Source organism: Dermacentor andersoni, chromosome 10 (assembly GCF_023375885.2).
Source record: "Dermacentor andersoni chromosome 10, qqDerAnde1_hic_scaffold, whole genome shotgun sequence".
NCBI classification, from domain to species: Eukaryota; Metazoa; Arthropoda; class Arachnida; order Ixodida; family Ixodidae; genus Dermacentor; species Dermacentor andersoni.
This window is the reverse complement of record NC_092823.1, coordinates 49088573-49108493: the sequence shown is the minus strand read 5'-3', so window position 1 is coordinate 49108493 and position 19921 is coordinate 49088573. Positions and strand designations below refer to the sequence as shown.

The 19921-nt window shown below is 45.6% G+C and overlaps 1 protein-coding gene across 1 annotated transcript in view; it reads right to left on the bottom strand.

Moving 5' to 3' along the window:
* Window positions 1–19921, bottom strand: part of LOC129388268 (uncharacterized) — a 101651-nt gene that overhangs the window by 29042 nt on the left and 52688 nt on the right. The window contains exons 6-7 of the mRNA XM_055078410.2: window positions 18458–18576; window positions 10690–10810 (exon numbers count right to left, since the gene is read on the bottom strand). Coding sequence (XP_054934385.2) covers window positions 10690–10810; window positions 18458–18576 — 240 coding nt within the window. The remainder of the gene's footprint in view (window positions 1–10689; window positions 10811–18457; window positions 18577–19921) is intronic.

Here is a 19921-nt window from a genome sequence, read left to right as displayed (position 1 = left end):
GCCGACGCATTGGGGAGAGCGAGCGTCGACGAGGGGATGGCGAGCGACGTGAAGGAAATTCTGGGATGTCAGCACGAGCGTACGGTTGGGGGGAAGGAGCGGCGTATTGGCGAAATGGCTGGCTGCCGTACTGGAAGGGCCGCGAGGCGTCGCCGAACGCTTGAGGGCGACGGCGGCAATATCGGGCGACGTGTCCGGGAGTGCAGCAGGAATAACAGATAGGTCGATTGTCAGGTGTCCTCCAAGGATTAGCTTCCGGTGCAGTCCAAGATGCAGCATGGGTTTCCGGTGGCAGCGGTTGGGACTGGGTCGCGAAAGACGCCCGTGGAGGCCTGCGCACTGCCTGCGCGTACGTGAGAGGCGCGGCCACAGGCAGGACTGGCTGCGTATAGGTGAGAGGCGCGGCGAGAGGCTGCACTGCCAGCGCAGAGTTGAGATTCGCGGCTGCAGGTGGCTGATGGTGTGCGGACGGGACAACTTGGGCGACCTCTTCTGAAATGAGGGTGCGGAGCGTGTTTGGAATACGGGAGGTGGGCTCCCGAGTGAAGGGGACTAAAGAAAGTTGGCGGGCAACTTCCTCACGCACGAAGTCCTTGACCCGCTGAAGGAATGAGGATGGGTCGTACATGTTGTCAAGGCTCGCCAATAAGTCGTCGCTTCCCAGAGGACGCCGAGTCGAAGCGCGTTGCTTCCTTAACTCATCGTAACTTTGGCATAGGCTGACAACTTCAGACACAGTGCGCGGATTCCTGGCTAGGAGCATCTGGAATGCGCCGTCATCGATGCCTTTCAGTATATGGCGAATTCGCTCAGCTTCGGGCATTGCGGCGTTGACTCGTTTACAAAGGTCCACGACGTCTTCTATGTAGCTTGTGAACGTTTCGGCCGTCTGCTGTGCTCGGGCGCGCAAGCGTTGTTCGGCGCGCAGCTTGTGAACAGCGGGTCGGCCGAACACTTCCGTAAAGGTTGTCTTGAAGAGCGACCATGTGGGTACGTCACTTTCGTGGTTGTGAAACCACAGTTGGGCAACACCAGCCAGATAAAAGATGACGTGCGTTAACTTGGCTGGATCATCCCACTTGTTGTGTGCGCTCACCCGTTCATATGACGCAAACCAGTCTTCTACGTCTTCGTCGTCTGCACCGCTGAAGATCTTGGGGTCCCGTTGTCGTGGAACGCCGGTGCAGGTGACGGACTGTGGCGTCGGTGCCGTTTGGGATGAGCTGTCGGTCATGGCGGGCGGTAGCGTTCTTGATCTTAGCTCCAGGGTTTCAAGCGACGGGGTTTGAGTCCCAGCACCTCCACCAATTGTGAAAGGGTTTATTGGTGGCGCCTAATGCGAAGGCACAGCGACCGGGAACGGCGAGGCAGCCCGAAACACTGTCCAAACGGACGCCAGCGATCAACAGCGCGAGCGGAGACGAGCCGCGTGTTGGCGATGCGGCTGTGCCGCGAGGCGCGTCTTCTTCTTCACATGCAGAATAAAGCAGGTTAGAAAGGGCAGTTAAAATTCTATTAGCAAGCTGCATGAAAAGATGTGGAAACGCGTATATACAATGAATGTAACGGTGTCCTATGCACAATAAATACAGCAGATAGGTGCGCAGTGTGTTGCACGTTGAAGTTGTCTAAAAGGAGGACTCTACTTACGAAGTGACCTGTTTGGTCTATTATTTGGCTGATGGCTTCACATATCAGGCAAAAATGCATATGCGGCACAGTTGACCCCCCCCCCCCCCCCCGCTCTTCCACGTGGCTACTTTACGAAGCTTTAGTTTAGTAACCAATGCCATGCCAAGAAGAAAAAAAGAGAAATCAATAAGCTGCATTCAGCGGATAATCTACAGTCTGTATCCAAACTATGCCACTCGGTTCACAATGGAGAACAGCAGGCGACAAGGTTATTTTTTCTTGATCATTTTGGTTGACCTATGGAAGGTTTACTCCTGAACACGTCTTGATCGAATGTGCCTAAACATCGAGCAATTTGTTGGCGAAGATGCATTCGGAAGCGTGAGCTAACATACTTCCCCAAAAGCAACTTTTCAACCTTTTCTCTGTGAGAACAACGACACTTTCAAGATTAACCTCGAAATATTCAGCCAGGAATCTTGATATGGTCCTGAATGGACCCTTCATGTCAAAGATGGTATCAGCTGAGACACTGAGACAAACGCCTTGAAATGTTCCTCAAAGTGAACCAGGACAGCCATCGCTTCATTGCTGGGCCTGATTAGGTTGCGAACCCCTTTTACGTACTCCGTTAAGTTGACGAGTGCATTGTAGCTTTCATTTTCTCCAAATAACACTGACCTGCATGGCTCACAATTCCCTGTTGCCTTCGTTACAGCCTTGAGAAGAAATCCTCCAACGTAGCCGAGGATGTCGTATTCAGTTGATGAAACTTCCTCAACAACAGGGTCCTCTAGGCGCTCCTCGTCATCCGTAAACTCCACAAGCTGCTTTTGTAGAGTTGGACCAAGAGGGTCGGCGAGGCAGGCTGTCATCAATGTCGTAGCTTGTTGACTTCGGTGTGTGTAGAAACTGCCGTACACAAACCAGCTTCAAAGCGCATTTGACATCGTTTGCAATTGGCGTGGGCTTTTTCATCCGCAAGATTGAGAAGATGTTTTTCAGGCAGTATTGCATTATTCGGCTGGTCAGGACATACATGTACCCACGCTGGCATAGAAGTTCTTCTGCGAGGCTAAGTACGACAGATGTTGAAATCAGAAGGCCTGCCCGAGACCGCTTCCAGGGTGCTGTTCCGATTTTCACATGTCGCAGCGTATGCTGGGCAAGGTGAAGCGTTGCTATCGCCTCTTTATACTTGGTGACATCTATCTTGCTCAGAGCAAGCACAGTATGATGTGATGACAATAAAGTATACCATCTCCAAAGGAGCTCAAAAAAAACACGCCGTTGCTTTGGCCTGGGCCGGACGCTTTCCTTTCTGGATTAGGTTGCGAATACCAGCAGGGGCCTCGCGAAAAAGCTGTACAGCACTGCTGACCTTCATTTTGTTAAGATGTCCAGTACTCACGTGAACAGCAGACAAACCATTTGCTATCTTAAGGTCATTATCGAAGTCATGCTCGAGTACTTCCTCTACACGTTTGATGTCGACCTGGTTGCCAGGAAGACCCTGCTGGTTCACTGCCTCATTGCCCAAGTAGAAAAAGCTTACCCGCAGAAGCTGAGCCCGAAGATTTTTATAGCATGTTCTGGGTCCGCCATAAAATGCAGCAGCCTACCTTCAAGGTGAGGGTGACGGACAGTGCTAACTGTTTCAGAGTTTTGATGGCTAGAAAGCCCTAGCAACCGCCACACAGCCCAGTTTGTTTACCCCATATCACTTGTTACGACAAGAACTCTTAGCAATATGCTGTGAAGCATTTCTATAAGGCGGAAAACAACGTCTTTCAGCAGTCGTTTATCAACAGAACTGCCCATGAAGTGGTATGCAATCACCTGTTTTCAGCGCTTGTTTAGACTGCCTACCATGAACACCAAGGCGTGGTTTGCTACATTGTCTGGTGTGTCGGGCAGGGTTGTGCTGCCAAAAGGTAGTCCAGTGAGAGGTCATGCTCGTACCCTTGAGCGATTTGCATTTCATTCATGAATAGGACACAATCCTTTTCAATATCCTCCATTGCCTTCCCTTTGCCTTTAAGCACATCGAACACTTCGTGGAGGATACCTGGAAGAAAGTGGATGTTTGGTAACCACCTAAACAGTGTTCTGTTTTAGGGTAGGGGACACGATAATGATCGCAGAAGTTCATAACCAACTGCACTACATGCATGCTTGATTTGCAGCGATGTTCTGATTGTTTTTTCATACCAAACGCATCCTTTCCTATTTTTTAAGGTCAGTACCTTCTTTTGGTCTTCATTTAGGAATTTAATCTTGGACATGAAGTCAAGTTTTTTTCGCCCAGACTTAACTTGTTGCTTGAGGCTTCGAATGGAGGCCTTTGCCTGGTTGTGCAGTATTTCCAGCCTCTTGTACTCAGTGTTAGGTCACTGTACTTTTTTTAAGCTCTGCAGCGCTATTGCATGTCGATTCTAGCTTTTCATTGGTGTCATTTCCAGAGAATGTGAACAAGACCAGATTGGTCGTTCCTGAGTTATCACAGGACCCAGCTACTTCTTCTGGTGACAATTCTGACATCATATTATCAATGGGTTAAGAATGTATCTCTGTCAGCTGTAGTGAGGTTAGCTGTAGTGAGGCTACCACTGTCAGCTGTAGTGAGGCTACCACTGAGGTTAGCCGGTGTATGGCTTGACGACTGTGTGTATACATGGGAGAGGGATAAGGAAAATTTCCATTATCAATGCCGCTTGATTAAAACTTGCTTTATGTTGCAGCAGCAGTCCTCTGTTGTGAAGGCTCGTCATCATCACTGTCAACACTGCAGGTGACAACTAAACACCTGGGTAGGTGAGCGTTTGCCTCATATTGTAATAAACTTGCTGAATGTAAATCTGTAAAGCATGCAGAGCTACTTGTTCCAGAATTGCCTGGAGTATCGCACACGTTCAGGCTGTCATGCTGGTGCGGTTAATGGATCACATTGATGTCACAGCTCTCCGTAAGCTATCTTGCACATCTTCAGCTGCCATCACATCAAGGCACAGGCTGTTTGATATGCTACAGCAGTGGCTTGCAGGTCCATTACTAGCTCTCAGTCGAGTTGCCGCCGCGTTAGCAGAGACTGTGTCTTGGATGAGACGCTTTGGTGGCTTGCGGCGTTTCGGCACAGCTGTAAAAAAAATTGTTCAGAAGCAAGAATTAACAATCAAACCGAACACAGGCAGCCCCTGCCCTTTATTTTAATAGGCGATAGCATGCCACAAGGAATTTATGCTGACTGATCACAGCGTCACTGTCATTGCGATTTCAGTCTTAATGAGCGCAGTGTTGCATCGTTTGTGGCATGAAACGCGAGTGACAAATTAGGTGATGCCACTGTTTTTGTAGAGGAAAGTGTTGTGGAATTACCACTCCGGAGTTGAAATTACTCCGGAACCGTTTTGTTTGAGAGTGTGCTGCTTCATGGAACGTCTTTTTTTAATTCCTCATTTCTCTTTGTTACTGCTGAATAAGTGAGTCATATCATTGCAGAGTACGGCCTGAGAGTGTGCATAAGCATTTTTAGACTGCAATGAGATGGAATTAAAATTAGATAGGACGCAAGCTTATATTTGCCGAAAGTAGTCCTAATTGCCATCTGCCATAAATGTTCACTTCTGTGGTCTACACCCGTTGTATATCGCTCATTCTCCGCCCCCCCCCCCCCACAACCACACCCACCATACCTCCCGGATACCCACGTCATGCCGCGGGTGAAATTCAACATATAAGATTTCTTTCTTGCGGAGGCTTCATAATGCTTGTCTACAATTGACACCGACAAGCATGAATTTTTGAAAGCATTGAGTACCCACAATCCTACATCGATACGGTTGTCAATATTTTGGCAATATTTTGCTGAAGCACCGAGCCATTTAAAATTAATACTATATCAAATGCTAATGAGAGTTAATCTCAAGTCTGCGTCTGCTACCGGGAATCCAGGCTCACATGACCTTGCAGGTGCAATAGTCTCTTCAGAATCGCTCAGCTCGGTTTATCGTATCAAACTACTCCCGTACTGCCCGTGTTTTGCTGATGAAACCTAATCTTGGCCTTACGAACTTGCTCTTAAAAAAAATTTCACGTCTTTGTCTATATCATAAAATTTTTCTTGAACCAGTTACTGAAAGACGAACTTTTATCACAGCCATCGTATTTGTCAGCCCAAATTGATCACCAGCATAAGGTCGCCATTCCTTCTTGCCATACTAACCTGTTTCACGATTCATTTATACCAAAGACTAGCTCAGGATGCAACCACCTTCCCAGTGCCATAGCCAGCATTGAAGATGTAGTCATTCAAGGCCGCAGTTGTTGACCGCTTCACTGAATAACCTGCGCAGCTATTTCTTAATTCAATAAGTTTTGTATTTTCCATGTACAATAATGTTGCTAATGGTATTGTCATTCAAGGCTTTTGGTATTGACCTGTTAGAATAACCTGCTCTGTTAATCATTGTTCTTTTTGTTGCTTTGTATTGGCTCTTCATACATAGCTTTGTTGTAGTTTGCAGTATTGCGCTTGCATATTCACAATGAACCCACCCCATCTGTAATGCTACTAGGTCCCTGAGATTTTTGCAATAAATGGAAACAGTGTCGGGATGGCATGTCTTGTTAGCTTCGTCCAATTATCTTTTCTGTTTTGCTCGAAGCTGCACTCCTCAAAGTATGCCTGGAAGGCATAGAAATTTTGTAAATAACACCGAGGTATTGTCATTGCTTCGATTCTTATTGCGCATCATGCGACGGAAGCCACGTGTGTGAGCTAGTAGCGTCTGAATATGTATCGGCTTACGTACCATGGATGCACTTAAGCGTCATGAAGTGGCAAACTGTTTCTTAGGACCATTCCTTCTATGCAGGAATGGCAGTGTGAATGACAGCTCTCTACGACTGCACATAACGTGCTAAATAGTAAGTCCAAAATATGTTCGCTATCAGGGTCGCTCGCAACCATTCTGGCATTAGCAAGGAAATTGAAATTGCTTGACAGTCTTGGAGAACACCCACTGCAAATGGATGCACTGATCAACATCTACATCATGCTGCAGCCCCTGCCTATTCAATTCCCCACTGCTTCTTTAGAATTTCTTGCTCTGTGCATGGTAGCACAGCCACCTTCAGAATAACAGCAAACAAGCTACATAACTAAGAAAAGATCCAGCAGCCTCCGCTGCTGCAGTCAGTTACTGAGGTTAGGCAGTCCAGCTTACAAAAATATTACGTACGCGAAATTCAGCTTGCTTTACCTCGAATTCTAGTACACATTCGGTCGTCAGTCAATTGTCCACGTTCTTGATGCAATCCAATTCCGCCTTGCTAACTGCAATTGTACGTAAGCATGCAGCAAAACATTATATTGCATGCCAAGAATCACTGTATCGGCTGTACAAGGATTGGACCAATACTTACACAGCATACGTATGACGAGGCGGACAGTGTCCATCGGTATCGTTTAATTTGTGCCAGCTAGCGCTTCCTGCGGGTAGGGCTGGCCGGAAAACGAAACATCCAGACGCCGTTGCGGCTTTTCTTAGAGCACTGCGGTACGCAGCAGCCGGTCATGATTCTCGTCGTTGAGGTCGGGACGAGTAGGGTTACCGTCCGCGGCCGTGCGGGCGCAACAGCTGACTTCTTTCACAATTGCGGGAGTATACGACGGCTTTCAGACCAACCCAGATCTCACTTATTAGTGAAACAGGAAACAAGACTGGCTGCCGGCTTGTTCAGGTCGTTGTAGCGCCTACCGAACCACAGAATAGGGACCACACTGTAGCACAACGCCGCGTTCGAGGGAGAATCAAAATGGCGGAAGCGGGGGTTGGCAACAGCGCCGTCCACGACACTTAGCGGAATTCTGGCGAGCGCGGCACGGGCGCTTACAAAGGCTGGCACCACCCTAAAAAGGCGGCACATGGAGGCTCCCTATGATGGAAGCACGTAAGAGGATTTCTGCTGATGTGCACGCCTCACAGATACGTCATGTTGATGGTGGCAATATGTTCTGCCCCTATAATGATTCAATGTTAACGCATTGTCGTCGAGAGTCATAGTGAGATGGCTTCTGCCGCAATATTTTACTCACAATTAACTGCAATGAGTTATGAATTTGCGAACGCTACAGTGCACTGAAATTCTGTCTTTTTGAAGAAATGAAGTACATGAGTGGTTTCCCGAAATTGGCACTGAATGCCATAAGGTAGTTGACAGTGTTGTATTTTGAGCAATAAGCAGCAGAACAGCTTCCTGCTGCAGCATCATGCCTGGAATTTCAACTGACGTTAACAAAGCGAAGTGGAACTCTTCACTCCCTGCCCATGGACTGTCGCAACTATTAAGTTCCAGCAAATCGTACATTCTTTGTAAGCGATATCTACCGGCGTTACTATTCGTTGAATTATTCATTGCATAAACAAACAAGTACAACATGTTGTATGAAATTGTGGACTTGTATGCGCATGAAATCTACCACGTGTTGATAGCATCCTTCTTAAGGAGACTGCAGAAATCTTATTGTTTTTGCTGAGTAATTATTCTTTATTTTCACCTCCTTTTATTATATTTATTATATTACTAATTTATGGTACCGACGTGAATACTAGCTGTTAGAACATTAAAAAGCATTGGCATTTTTTACCGCGCCCTGCCTTTCGCATGCCTCTTTCTCTAGCATTAAAAACAAAGGCAACGATATTTGAAGAACGGCAAAGAAGCTTCGTAGCGCAGCAGTGGTTCTTTTAAAGGTGATGCAAAGAAACTAGAGGGGTCTATGCCTAATTCGATGGATTCGCAGCAATCACGGGGCGTTCACCTCGGTAGGGTCCGTGGCATTCTGTGTTGATGCCAGCGACAAGCCTGAACATGGTACGGTTTGTGCGGCCTGTAAACGGTGTTTCAGGGGCTATTTCTGAAACATGGCAGCGTAGGCTATCAATGTGTCACGTTCGGTGAACCAATACACGACAGTTTGTGCAACATTCGCGCGGGAGAAATGCAGTTTATCACTTTACTGTAGGAAATTGGTCCATTACAGTGGCAGTAATCAATGTGCTCGTTGCGTGTTTGAGGACAGCACTGCTGTGGTAAGCAGGCGCGAAGCCGGGCGAGCAATGTTATAATTACTTCATGGGCTTGTTTTAAAGAGTAAAACAGAGGTTTACGCAAGTAATAGCGCGAACAATAGAAATCAGTGTTTGCAAATGTGTTTTAAAACCTGCGGTCAATATAAATGAAGAGTTGAACGAATAATCTCTGCCGACTAACAAATCAGAACGCCACAAAAAACACTGGACCTTTCTTTCAGCAAGAGCAACATTATTCCGTTGGTACCATCCGCATCGCAGACTTCGTATATATTTTTCTTTTGATGGTATAAGATAGCTGGGTGTTGACCGTATGTGCAGAGCTCGTGAACTTGCGTGGCGCATTCTCCGCGCTGCTCGATAGATCAGAAATAATTTAGTGTCGTCTATTTGCGAAGTGCAATATTGTCATTGTCGGACAATCTTCTGTTCTGGTTATATAACTGTTCCGCCGGAAATATGCGCCGGTATTTAAGAAAGCGGAGTCTAAAAAATGTGGGTCTATCCCGTAGATTGTGCACTCTGAAAAAGTGGGCTCGTCTCCAAGTTTTTAACGTCTTAAAAAGTAGGCATAACCTGTTGGAACTGAAGGGACTCCCTGAGGGAAGCCCTGAGGGAAGCCCTGAGGGAAGCCCTAAGGGAAGCACGCAGTAGAAGCCCGCGTAACGCATGCCACCCACTGCGCTCCCTGAAATTCTTGTACCCGAAATTATGGTAACCATCTCGCACTGCTTTGTAGATACTGGCGCCCGCGTTTTACTGCGCATGCATATTTTTGTGATGTTCACCTACTCGTCATGAAAACCAGAAGTACGCCTAAACACTGGAGGAAGACACCAGGCACGTTGAGTTTCCCAAATACTATTAAAACAGCCGGCAACATCAAGCAGTAGCGCTCAAAGCCTTCAAAGAGTTGCGAAACGTTGCTGTCCAAGATTTCACGCCAAAAGAAATAATCACAATATTTGAGAGAATGCATCAATGCACTTTTTTTTTATTTTTATTTATTTATTGATACTGTCAGCCCATGACGGGCTATTACAGGAGTGGATGTAACATACATAAACAAAAGTGCATTAGTGCGATTGAACAATGCACTAAAAAAAAAAAAAAAAACTTGGTGCAAGGTCATGACCTTGCACTTGGTGCAAGGTCATGAAATAAATATTGAGGGAGGAAAATACTAAATCCTATATATGACATAGCGAGCAAGGAATCGGTAAAGAAAAATGCTAATGAGGACTTTGTACCTCTTTTCTTAACTTTAAACGTGTCCGTTTTTTTCTTACCCAAATTCGCAAATTCACAATCTGCGCCTGATATCCACAGCAAGCTCACTTTATACCTGTCTAGGTGTGGGAAGGTGAAGGAGCGCGCAAGGAAGTGAGGTAGTTACGGTACCTTTGGCGAAATACCTTTCTCTTTCTGATTGCTCTGTCGTGTGTCTTCCTGTCGCCCATATTTGCCTGCACTAATCATAAGGAAATTGCACTGCTCTATTGCATTGTTTTTGCAATTTCCTATTGACAGCCGATAATATTCGTTCGTTTCTATGCAGTAATTCATTAGGCTAGATATTCCCAATCACTCTCGATTAATGGTTTATCCCTTACCCGGAGCTTTGTCTTTCCCTCTGCCATTTTAAAACAGTCTTTAAAATTGATAGTGACTAATAGCGAGAAATAGAAAGACGACAACAAGAAACAAGGACACGGAAAGCATTCATAAATGTTTCCTTTTCATCACAATCACTTTTTGTTCGCTCTCTTTAGACAAAGGCAAGCTGTAGTTCTCATTGATCGGTTCTGAAATGTTCGGTGGACTCACTACCTGTATTCCAGACCATTCACCTTGCTTCCCCGAAAGCCGCACTGAAGGGATGTGGTTAGGCGCCGATATGTGAAGCAAAATATGTTCAACAATGCGACGAATGTGGCCTCTTACATTCTATAAGAATACTCACCAGACCTTCGCAACGTGGGATCGTGGACGTCAACACGGTGGGCGGCAGGGCATTACAGAATCCCATGTAACTCTTCTGTTCCACCGAACTCATGGCAATTACAATGTCGACCGTGTAAGTGCTGCGGAGAAAGAACGCCGAGCAACAATAGCATCGTCATTTACGGTGGCCCACCACTTCAACTCATTTATGAATAATCGCCCTTTATAGCACGGCGGCCATAGTCATAGGCGGTGGAACAATACTCAGCTACACGTGTTCTCCCGTGTTGTAAAGTACTGGAAGCTCATATCTGCCTTAAAGCATGCACTGATGATTATGTTCCACGATGTAGCTACGTTGTAGTGGATCTGTTGCTTCGGAAGTCTCTCTCTTTCTCAGACAAACACACGCACGCGCACGCGCACGCAGACACATGCACATACAGACACAAAACAAGCACATAACCGCTCCCACCTCGCACAGCATTCTGCCAACACGACCAGCTCCGACATTTTTTGACGCTCTGTTGCACACAGCACTGTGAGACTTGGGCGAAGGAGCGGTGGCTTGCGTTAGGAAGGTATGGCGCAGTGCTGATTTTAGGCCTAAGTCGGGTACACACTTGTTGCCACCTTCTCCAGATCGTGCTACAGCGTCACAGCTTCCGCTCATATTGCTCAATAAGGGTTCCTGCCACCTATAGCGACCTGGCGCGCAGCGGCGTAAGATCGCACTCGCTAGTTGTTTCTCTGATAGGGTTTTCTGCTTTTAATTTCCCGGCCGCGTTTCTTTCCTTTCGTATCGTACATGCAGCGATCTGCTCTCTAAGACAGCAGTCGCAATAATGCACAGCACAGGCGCAGCAGGGGAACCATATATTGAAGCGAAACTTTTTTTACGAGCCATCCCAGATTGGTTTGAGTGTAGTAGCTGCCTGCTGCTGCTCGTGCTTCTGCTGCTCGGGCTTTGTCTTGGAATATATCCTCCTCGGCTGTGAGACGGTGGTGCCACCTAGAGCGATGGCTCATGCGAAATTCCCTGCAGCAGTGCAAGGTAGAGTGGGTAAGACGGCCCGAGCATACGGATCATTTGCCGTTGATAGAGAGGGCGAGGGGACGCGTAGAGCCAACACCACCTAGACAAGAGAAGGCCTGAGCGCTCGGCGAGTGACGTCAAAGCAAAGAGACCGGCGGCGGGCTCGTTGATACGGGTTGAATGAAGGGATCGCGCCTTTATGGGCAATGTTAACCAGAGGGCCGGTATTTTTTTTCAGGAATGGTTGAGCAGACGGCCCGCAGAGAATGGAGAGTATTCCAAGATTATTTTAAGATTATTTTATTTAAGCAAAACTATTTACGTGCTTCATTATTAAAAAGCCCACCCATAAAAAACGAAATGGTTCAACCTTAGGACTGAGAACGAATTTCGGGTAAACGATGACAGGGATATTGGCCTATATTGAAAAGTCACAGTGCTGCCCTCTTCTTCAGAGTAGCTTCCTTGCCTTGATTTATTGTCGGCGTCAAAGAGTTTGCCGTTTATGCTACCACAATATTTCTTCAACAAAATGTTAGCACTGCACCATAACACATACCTGATGACAACTTCACTGTTGTGCGCTTCTTCACATTCGAGACACCATGTATTTATTCCAGTCTAGATTAAGCTGTAAACGAGTAATTACGCTTTCGAGGCATGATTACATATAGTACCGCAGTCCACATGCTTACAACACCTCAAGCCAGTTTAGCAATGGAGATATAAAACATTCGTGCAACTATTTACAAAAAAACAGATGCCTTAATTCGCAGAATTCCGGCTATTATCTTCTTTGCCTTGGCATTGGCACCCAATATTCTGTCATTCATCTTGCGGAAACAAGAACGCATGATTTTTCGGCCCCGATTTGTAGTCGCTCCAGCAATTGGGTGCGCAGCACTTATTAGGCATATGCTGGTATGGACGTAATCCACATTCTGCGGCAATGAAGGCTTGCCGGACACACAAACGCAATCGCAGCAGAAGCGCAGAGACTACATGCACAGTTCACGTCCAGAAAGAAAGGGCGCTCGGAAGCATATCGCAGCATGCCTGGACTTTTCTAACCCCGAAGCTATCCAAGGAGCGGCAGGGTTTCCAGAACTAATCGAATTGTTATCGCCGTCGTCGCCCCCTCGGTCTTCGCGTCTCATTTTCAACACAGGTGCGCCACTCGTAGCTTCGTAGCACGCTGCACGGAACATCTATATGGGTCTCTTTTGCGTGACGTAGATCAAGGGGAAAGCGTACAGCCAGGAGGCCTTAAGTTCTCTACAGGGCGTTGGTAAAACCGCGATAAGACAGGAGGGATGGCCTTACGTTGCGCGTGCCTTGTGCCGCCTAGCAAAATGCGGACGGTCGCATCTGCGCCTCCAAGGGTAGTTACGGTAAACCAAACAAGTGGCGCAGAAAGCCAGCTTGCCTCTTAGAGCCACTATAACGCTGGTTGCGTTGGAAGGTGCACTGCATTGCAGAACCCCTTTTTCGGGGCGTCCTTGAGCCAGATCAGAAGATGCGCGTGAACAATACCTCGTAAGCTTTGCTCTATATAGGATGCAGGAGCATACGTCGCATCTGCTGAATTTTGATCCCAAGACAGTATTTTTATTTCTTTAGGCCCTTCGTCCCGGGGTGCCCTGGGCCAGGGAATCAAGTGCGGGGGGCCCAGGTGCCCTGGGCCCCCAGCACTTGATTTTAATACGCTGCGAGTGACGCACGAGGTCAGGGTTCTGCGGAGGTCCAGCGGGAGGCTAATGAGACACCGCAACACAAATTACACCACGGCATGACCGCTCTCGACGAAGGCGACGATGATGGATAATCGTTTACTTGTGCATCAGAGAAAGTATAGTCACATCTCTGATGAATAAATGGTGCAAAATAATGTTTAGGGTCTCTTTGGCTGATACAAGCGGACGTAGCCTTAGCGAGTGGTTAGCAACAACATAGACTAACATTTCATTGCTGCCAATGTAGGTCGCGAAGCCAAAAAAAATGTAATTTATTAGAATAATCGCTACACAATCATGTATGGCTAGGCCTTCAGCTTTATTTAAACATGGGTTTACATTACGCGCAAGCACTGCTTACGGTCGCACCGATATTTCATGCCTGAGAATAACGCAGTGGGTTTCAAAAAAGGTGTGGAAGTATCTCCATCAAAAACTTGACCACCCGTGGTTCGTTATCGTACACCTAAATCCTAGCCGCCGATCGCTTTGTCATTTCACCACATCGGTGAGCGGCTGCAGTGCTAGGTTATCCTGACGTGGCCTCGTACTCGGCTAAACTCGATGTAAACTGAGCTACTGCGATCGGCGAATGTTCATCCCTGGAAAATTTTGCGCAGGATGAAGCACAATTCGCGGAGGCTCGACTACAAACTGTTTTGTGACTCCTGTCGCAGCAGGAAGTGTGGTTTCGTACAGCACCAGTCATCAGTTGAAACGCATAACATTAAAGTTTAGACAAGTATTGAGGTTGAATCAATGTCATCCGATAAAACTGATCATACTAATCATAGACGCAATAATGGCGTACCTCATGCCCTGTAAGATACATGAGAAACCAATAATATGCAGTGGTATGGATGCTTACTTACAAAGAAAACAATATTCAAAATTCTAGAAGTCAACAAACAAAGACACCAAAGACACCATAGGCTAAATTAATTGTACTTATTTCAATTAGAAAAATGGTATATATAATAGAAATAAAAGCGGAATAAAAACCATCTGGCAACAGGCGGGGCACAAACCCACGTCTTCGCATTACTACAAGAATTAGCTTAATTATGGCTCAATTCTAAAGAGTTCGTGCCCCACGCTCAGCCAGTTGTTTTTTCGTCCACTTTAATTTTCATTATTTATCATGTCTTTATTATTAAGTTCATGTAATTTCCTCTAATCTGCCCTTGTTGTCTTTGTATGTTGGCGTCTTAAGATATCACTAAAAAAAATTCGGGCCCTTTGTTTCCTTTTATCTCGATTACATAGCGAGGCCTCGAATCCGGCAGCACTGATGCCTTCAAATAGCATGTGTTGGTTTATTAACCAGTTGCCTTCACCCAAAAAGATGACGTACACTTGATGCATACTAAACAAAGGATGTTCCACATCCACCGTGAAGGCCGTAAGTGGGGGCGCTGCCTAACACTCCCAGGTTTATTCTAGTAGATAAGCATAAATACCAACGAAAGTGGATGGCAAAACGCCACAGCGGTAATTCAATTGGAAAGAGAATCGGACGCATAATGCGAAGATATGGGTGCGTGCCCACATACGGCCAGTTGTGTTTTCATCCACTTCCATTTCCATTATTTTTATGATTTCTTCAATTCAATTATTACGTACAACTAATTACCCCTATGCTGTCTTTGATGTTTTTCTCTGCTCGCATCTTTTGATATTGCTAACAAATAATAGGGCCCTCGCTTTCATTTCTTCTCGTTCAATGTATCCTGGTGACACTTTCGAAGCAAGCATATTGGAAAGCAGGAACAGGAACTTGGCCGCTAATAATACATCTTCCTTACTTGAAACAGTGTTGGGTACATGTATTCCTTGTGAAATTCTGTAAGGGTATTCATTGGGTAAAAGCATAAACTTACAGTCGATCATTCTTTTCACGCAATATTTTTTGAGGTATTTTGAATCTATTTCACGCAAAAGAAAGAGGGCAATGACTCAAGTTAAGAAGCAACCTATTTGTTTTGCCTTTTACAGCGAAGCTGGTAAGGCGCACATTACCCACTATTGTGTCCGCGTGTAGAAAGAAATCCCGAACGAAGCATGATACCGGGCCACGCCGTGGTGGAGGTGAAACAGGCAATAAACAATCCCCTTATGTGAGCCGTTTCTACAGACAGTGCAATGCCGGGTTGATCCAAGGCTGAGTTGAAGCAGGCATCAAGCACTCCCCACACGTGAGCGGGTACCAAACACAGTGCAATGCCGGGCCGACCCGCGGCGGAGGTGAAACAGGCGTCAAGCTCTCCCCATACCTGAGCCGTTCCAGAAGATAGTGCAATGCCGTGCCGGCCCGCGGTGTGGGTCAAGCAGGCGTTCAGCACTCGCCATACGTGGATCGATCCCGAAGATAGTGCAATACAGGGCCTACCCGCGGCGGAGGTGATGCAGGTAGTAAGCACTCCCCGTAGGAGGGCCGATTCCAAAGATAGTACAATATCGGGTCGACCCATTGCGTGGGTGTAGCAGGCACTATACACACCCCATACGTGAGCCGATTCCGAAATTGTGCTATGCCGGGACGACCCGCAACTGAGGTGAAGCAGGCGTCAAGCTCTCCCCATACATGGGTCAATCCCCAAGTTATTGCAATAGCGGGCCGACCAGCGGCGGAAGTGAAGCAAGCGTCAAACATTCCTTATACATGAGGCCATAGCAAAGATACTGAAATACCGGGTCGGCCAGCGGCGGTGATGCAGTTCGCCATTAGGGGGCCCATACAGACTGATTGGCAGATCATCGTGTTTCATAAAGTGGAAAGGCACTGAGTTTTTATCATGGTAGTGGAGCTAAGTAGAGGAATATTTCGATATCACATGTTTATTCATAGGCATTAAGTGCGCCAAGTTAGCCATGATCGCATGGCTCGTCTTTCTAAAGCATAAATGTTGTTTAAGTGTGTTATTGTCAATATCTCATATTGATAAACAGTATTTATGACGTGAGTGAATCATTTAAAAGTCTATTTGTGTTCGTAGTTAGGTAGACAAAAAAGATAAATTTCACTACTATGACCGAACATTATCAAGAGATCATATCCGTTTATAACTAAAACGTAACTACCAATAGACAATGCCGGCGGTCTTGTTCTAACGATTAAGCATTGTTAGAAGAGAATTTATTCTTGCAGGCTATTTCTTTATTCCTTGAAAAGAAAAGCTTGAATATTCGTTGCGCATTTATTTAGATATTTAACAATAGCAACAGGTTTTTCTTAACTACGCCTTTTTCGTTCCTTCCACAGTCAAATTGTACACATCAAAAAAGCACAATAATACGATTATCTGCATACATTTCTTCGCAGATTTTGGAGCATATAAAAAGTACTTCATTACAAGAAATATCGAAGAAAACCTAATACGGGGGGATGCCAAAGAACACCATGCTTGGTCAAACTTTTTTAAGATTTTAGATAACGGAATGAGATAAACAGGCAATGGGAATCTAAAGAGTTTTGTTCAGGTGTTTCAGGTTCTTGCAGCAGGATACAGCATCTATTTCAGTTGAAGGCTTTACGAAACTCTTGCAAAAAAGAATAATCGTAAAGAAATGTCATTTTCTTTATGTTTTATGTTTTAAATATTTATCTGTTTCATTTATAGGTGCGCCGCTTCTGTCACTCACTGTGGCGAGTACCAGGCCACATTTCTACTCACCTTTATTTAGGCACTCTCAGACCACGTCTTATTCATAGGCTATTCGACCCACCCAGACTTACACTTACTCGGACTGGAAAGTAACACACGTTGATGGTCCTTGCCCTTGCATCCATCCACTTGCTCTACTCAGACTTGCGTGTCAGTTCGAGTGAGTCTGATCAATTAGACTAATATCTGAGTTCGTCGACGTATGACCGGATTTGAAAGGGCATTTGCTGACATCACTGTGGAATGCCACGGTGTAATGCCACCAAGGCAAGAAGGTGCTGGTTATCCTCCCTCTCGTGGCAAAATGCATGTGTCTTCTATTTGCTCCCAAGTACAAGCGTCGTGCTTTGTCACGAAGAGTTTTAGCTAGGTAGCTTGTATCTAAATACTCGAAGAATGTGAAATTTTTCGGCATTCATCGCGCATATAAGGGCTATGGTCAGTTTTTATATCGAAAAAAGTTTAAATGCACTATTTACGAAAAACTATTTCATTATTCAACTTATCTTTCGCAAAATTTGTTGAAAGTTACAGAATTTAAAAGGCAATCTCAAGTACGCAGTTCTCGACCTTGAAGCTTGGTATTTAAAAATAAGTCACAATTCTTAATCTGTCCCTAATACGACACCTAAAGAGGGCAGAATGAAACGCTTACAGATCTGCAATACCCCGCTAATTTGGGAAAAGTACGTTTGCAAGATAGACGTAAGCGTTATGACAAATTTATAAAGCAGTCAACTCATATATCAAATTTGACCTCTGTTGATGATGCACTTACTTGTGAGGGTAAGAGAACATATGTTCACGTGGATGTAAATATGCATGTGTACATATATATGTACGTTTTGGTGCACAGTCACATTGGTGCACAGATTTGTAAACCTCAGGATCGTTTTATTTATGTCTTAAAAAATTAGTGCAATTTTCTTGCAATTATGGGGTCCTCATTGAAACGTTTATTCCCCACTTGCTAGAGTTTTGCCTTTCACTCCAAACGCAACAATTTAATATAAATCTTCAGGCAGTAGCCTCATCAGAACATTTGGACATTTCGCGTTCATTTGATTAGGGAAACTTAAGGCCCCATGACCCCGAGGGAAAGCTCCCTCTTAAGTTTCCCTAACAACCCCGTTAATAATCTTCTTAGCCATTGACACCAATTTCCAGCTGGCGCCTTGTGCCACTTTGGAAGCTCTCGATAAATAGTAGTATGGTGTGCGTGAAGTTGCTTTCGTAGTACATGCAGCCTGTGTTAGGTACACTCTTGCTATTTGGCTTTAGCATTAGCTTACAAAAGCTTCACTGAACATATTGATATTCGTTCACCCTCAATGGGGTTCTCTTATCACTTACTTGGCAATTTCCGTGAGTGTCGCTGTGAAGTTGGATAAGAAGTTACCGCTGTAATCTTCGCAGCCGATTGCGATGACGGTTTTCGCTGTCTGGTCCCTGCCCTGGAGCTGTTTAAGTTTCTGCAACACCAGCAAAACACGACGGCTACGATATGCTTCTAGTCGTTGTCTACATAGTAAGAGCTTGAGGAAGTGTAAACCTGCATTCGTAACCACATCGCTCCGTATCTTTTTCTTTAAACACAGTGACTGACTTCTAGCACGTCGCATACGCACTTTTATAAGTAACCAAATCGTGAAGAGAAGATACCCGGTGTAGGAAAGACTAAACAGGAAATGCACATCTGCTCTCCGCTTGCTTGTAAGGCTTTCAATACAAACTGAGGGCTGAGCGCTCCACTTGGTGATGTCGACACACACAATTATGCACACGTATCTGTATGCGTCACTTTGGCAATTTTACGGAACAAGCGCTAGTGCCCACTGCCGACGCAGTCATGGAAAATATACAGTGGTTGCTTGAATAACAATTGACAATGTCATTATTAGGAGGTTGCCAACGATGTGTTGCACTCACGTTTTCGTAAAATAAATTATAAGCAATTTTGACGAACCAAAATTAAGAACACAAGCTGTTTCAACACGTGGGGCGCAATAGCAGCATTTACATACAATTGGTCGAGCACCTTGCATTTGCCCATGTCGGAAGCAAACGCAACGTATTAGCAGGAGCATCAGCGTTGTCTCTGCGTGTTGCTAACAAGCTATACAGACACACATTGTCATAAATCTTTCCATGACACGTGATACGTTAGGCCCACTGCGAATGCGCACCTTGTGTTGCTCATTATTGCGGTGTCTTCGGCAAGTCACCGTGAGTATGGAACCGTTTCGATATGCTCAGAGCGCCCACTTTGTTTCAAATTCACCCGTTATACTTTCTTGGTGTAGCGCGAGCAAGAAATAAATCCTAATATTGATCACTATTTCGAATGATCTCATGCTGACGAAAACCTATTAGCGATGATTTGTTTGTATTATACAGATCAGCTGTTTGCTTTAAAGATGTTATGCCTAGCGAGATGGTACTAAGTCGCGAACCTTTCGGTCTCCACCTACCAGATGGTGCCACAACATCAGCATCGGTGATGCAGGGTGTATTCTGAACGCTGCCATGCCTAATTCTTTATTACATAAATCACTTCTACCTACGCTCTCTACGATGCTACGCCAGGATGGTATGCTAAAACGTATCTCTCGGCATGTCTTCCGCTTTTCAACGAAGACGTGGCGCGAATACAGAGGGCTTAACGTATCACGTTTTAATGTATGCAGTCTGTCTAAATTTGCACATTGGGCTTGTTGGTATATCATGATGGAGGCAAACGCAGAAACAGGACAAAAGAACAACACATACTACACACACGTTTGGCGCTGTATCCGGTTTCTGTGTTCTTTTGTCCTA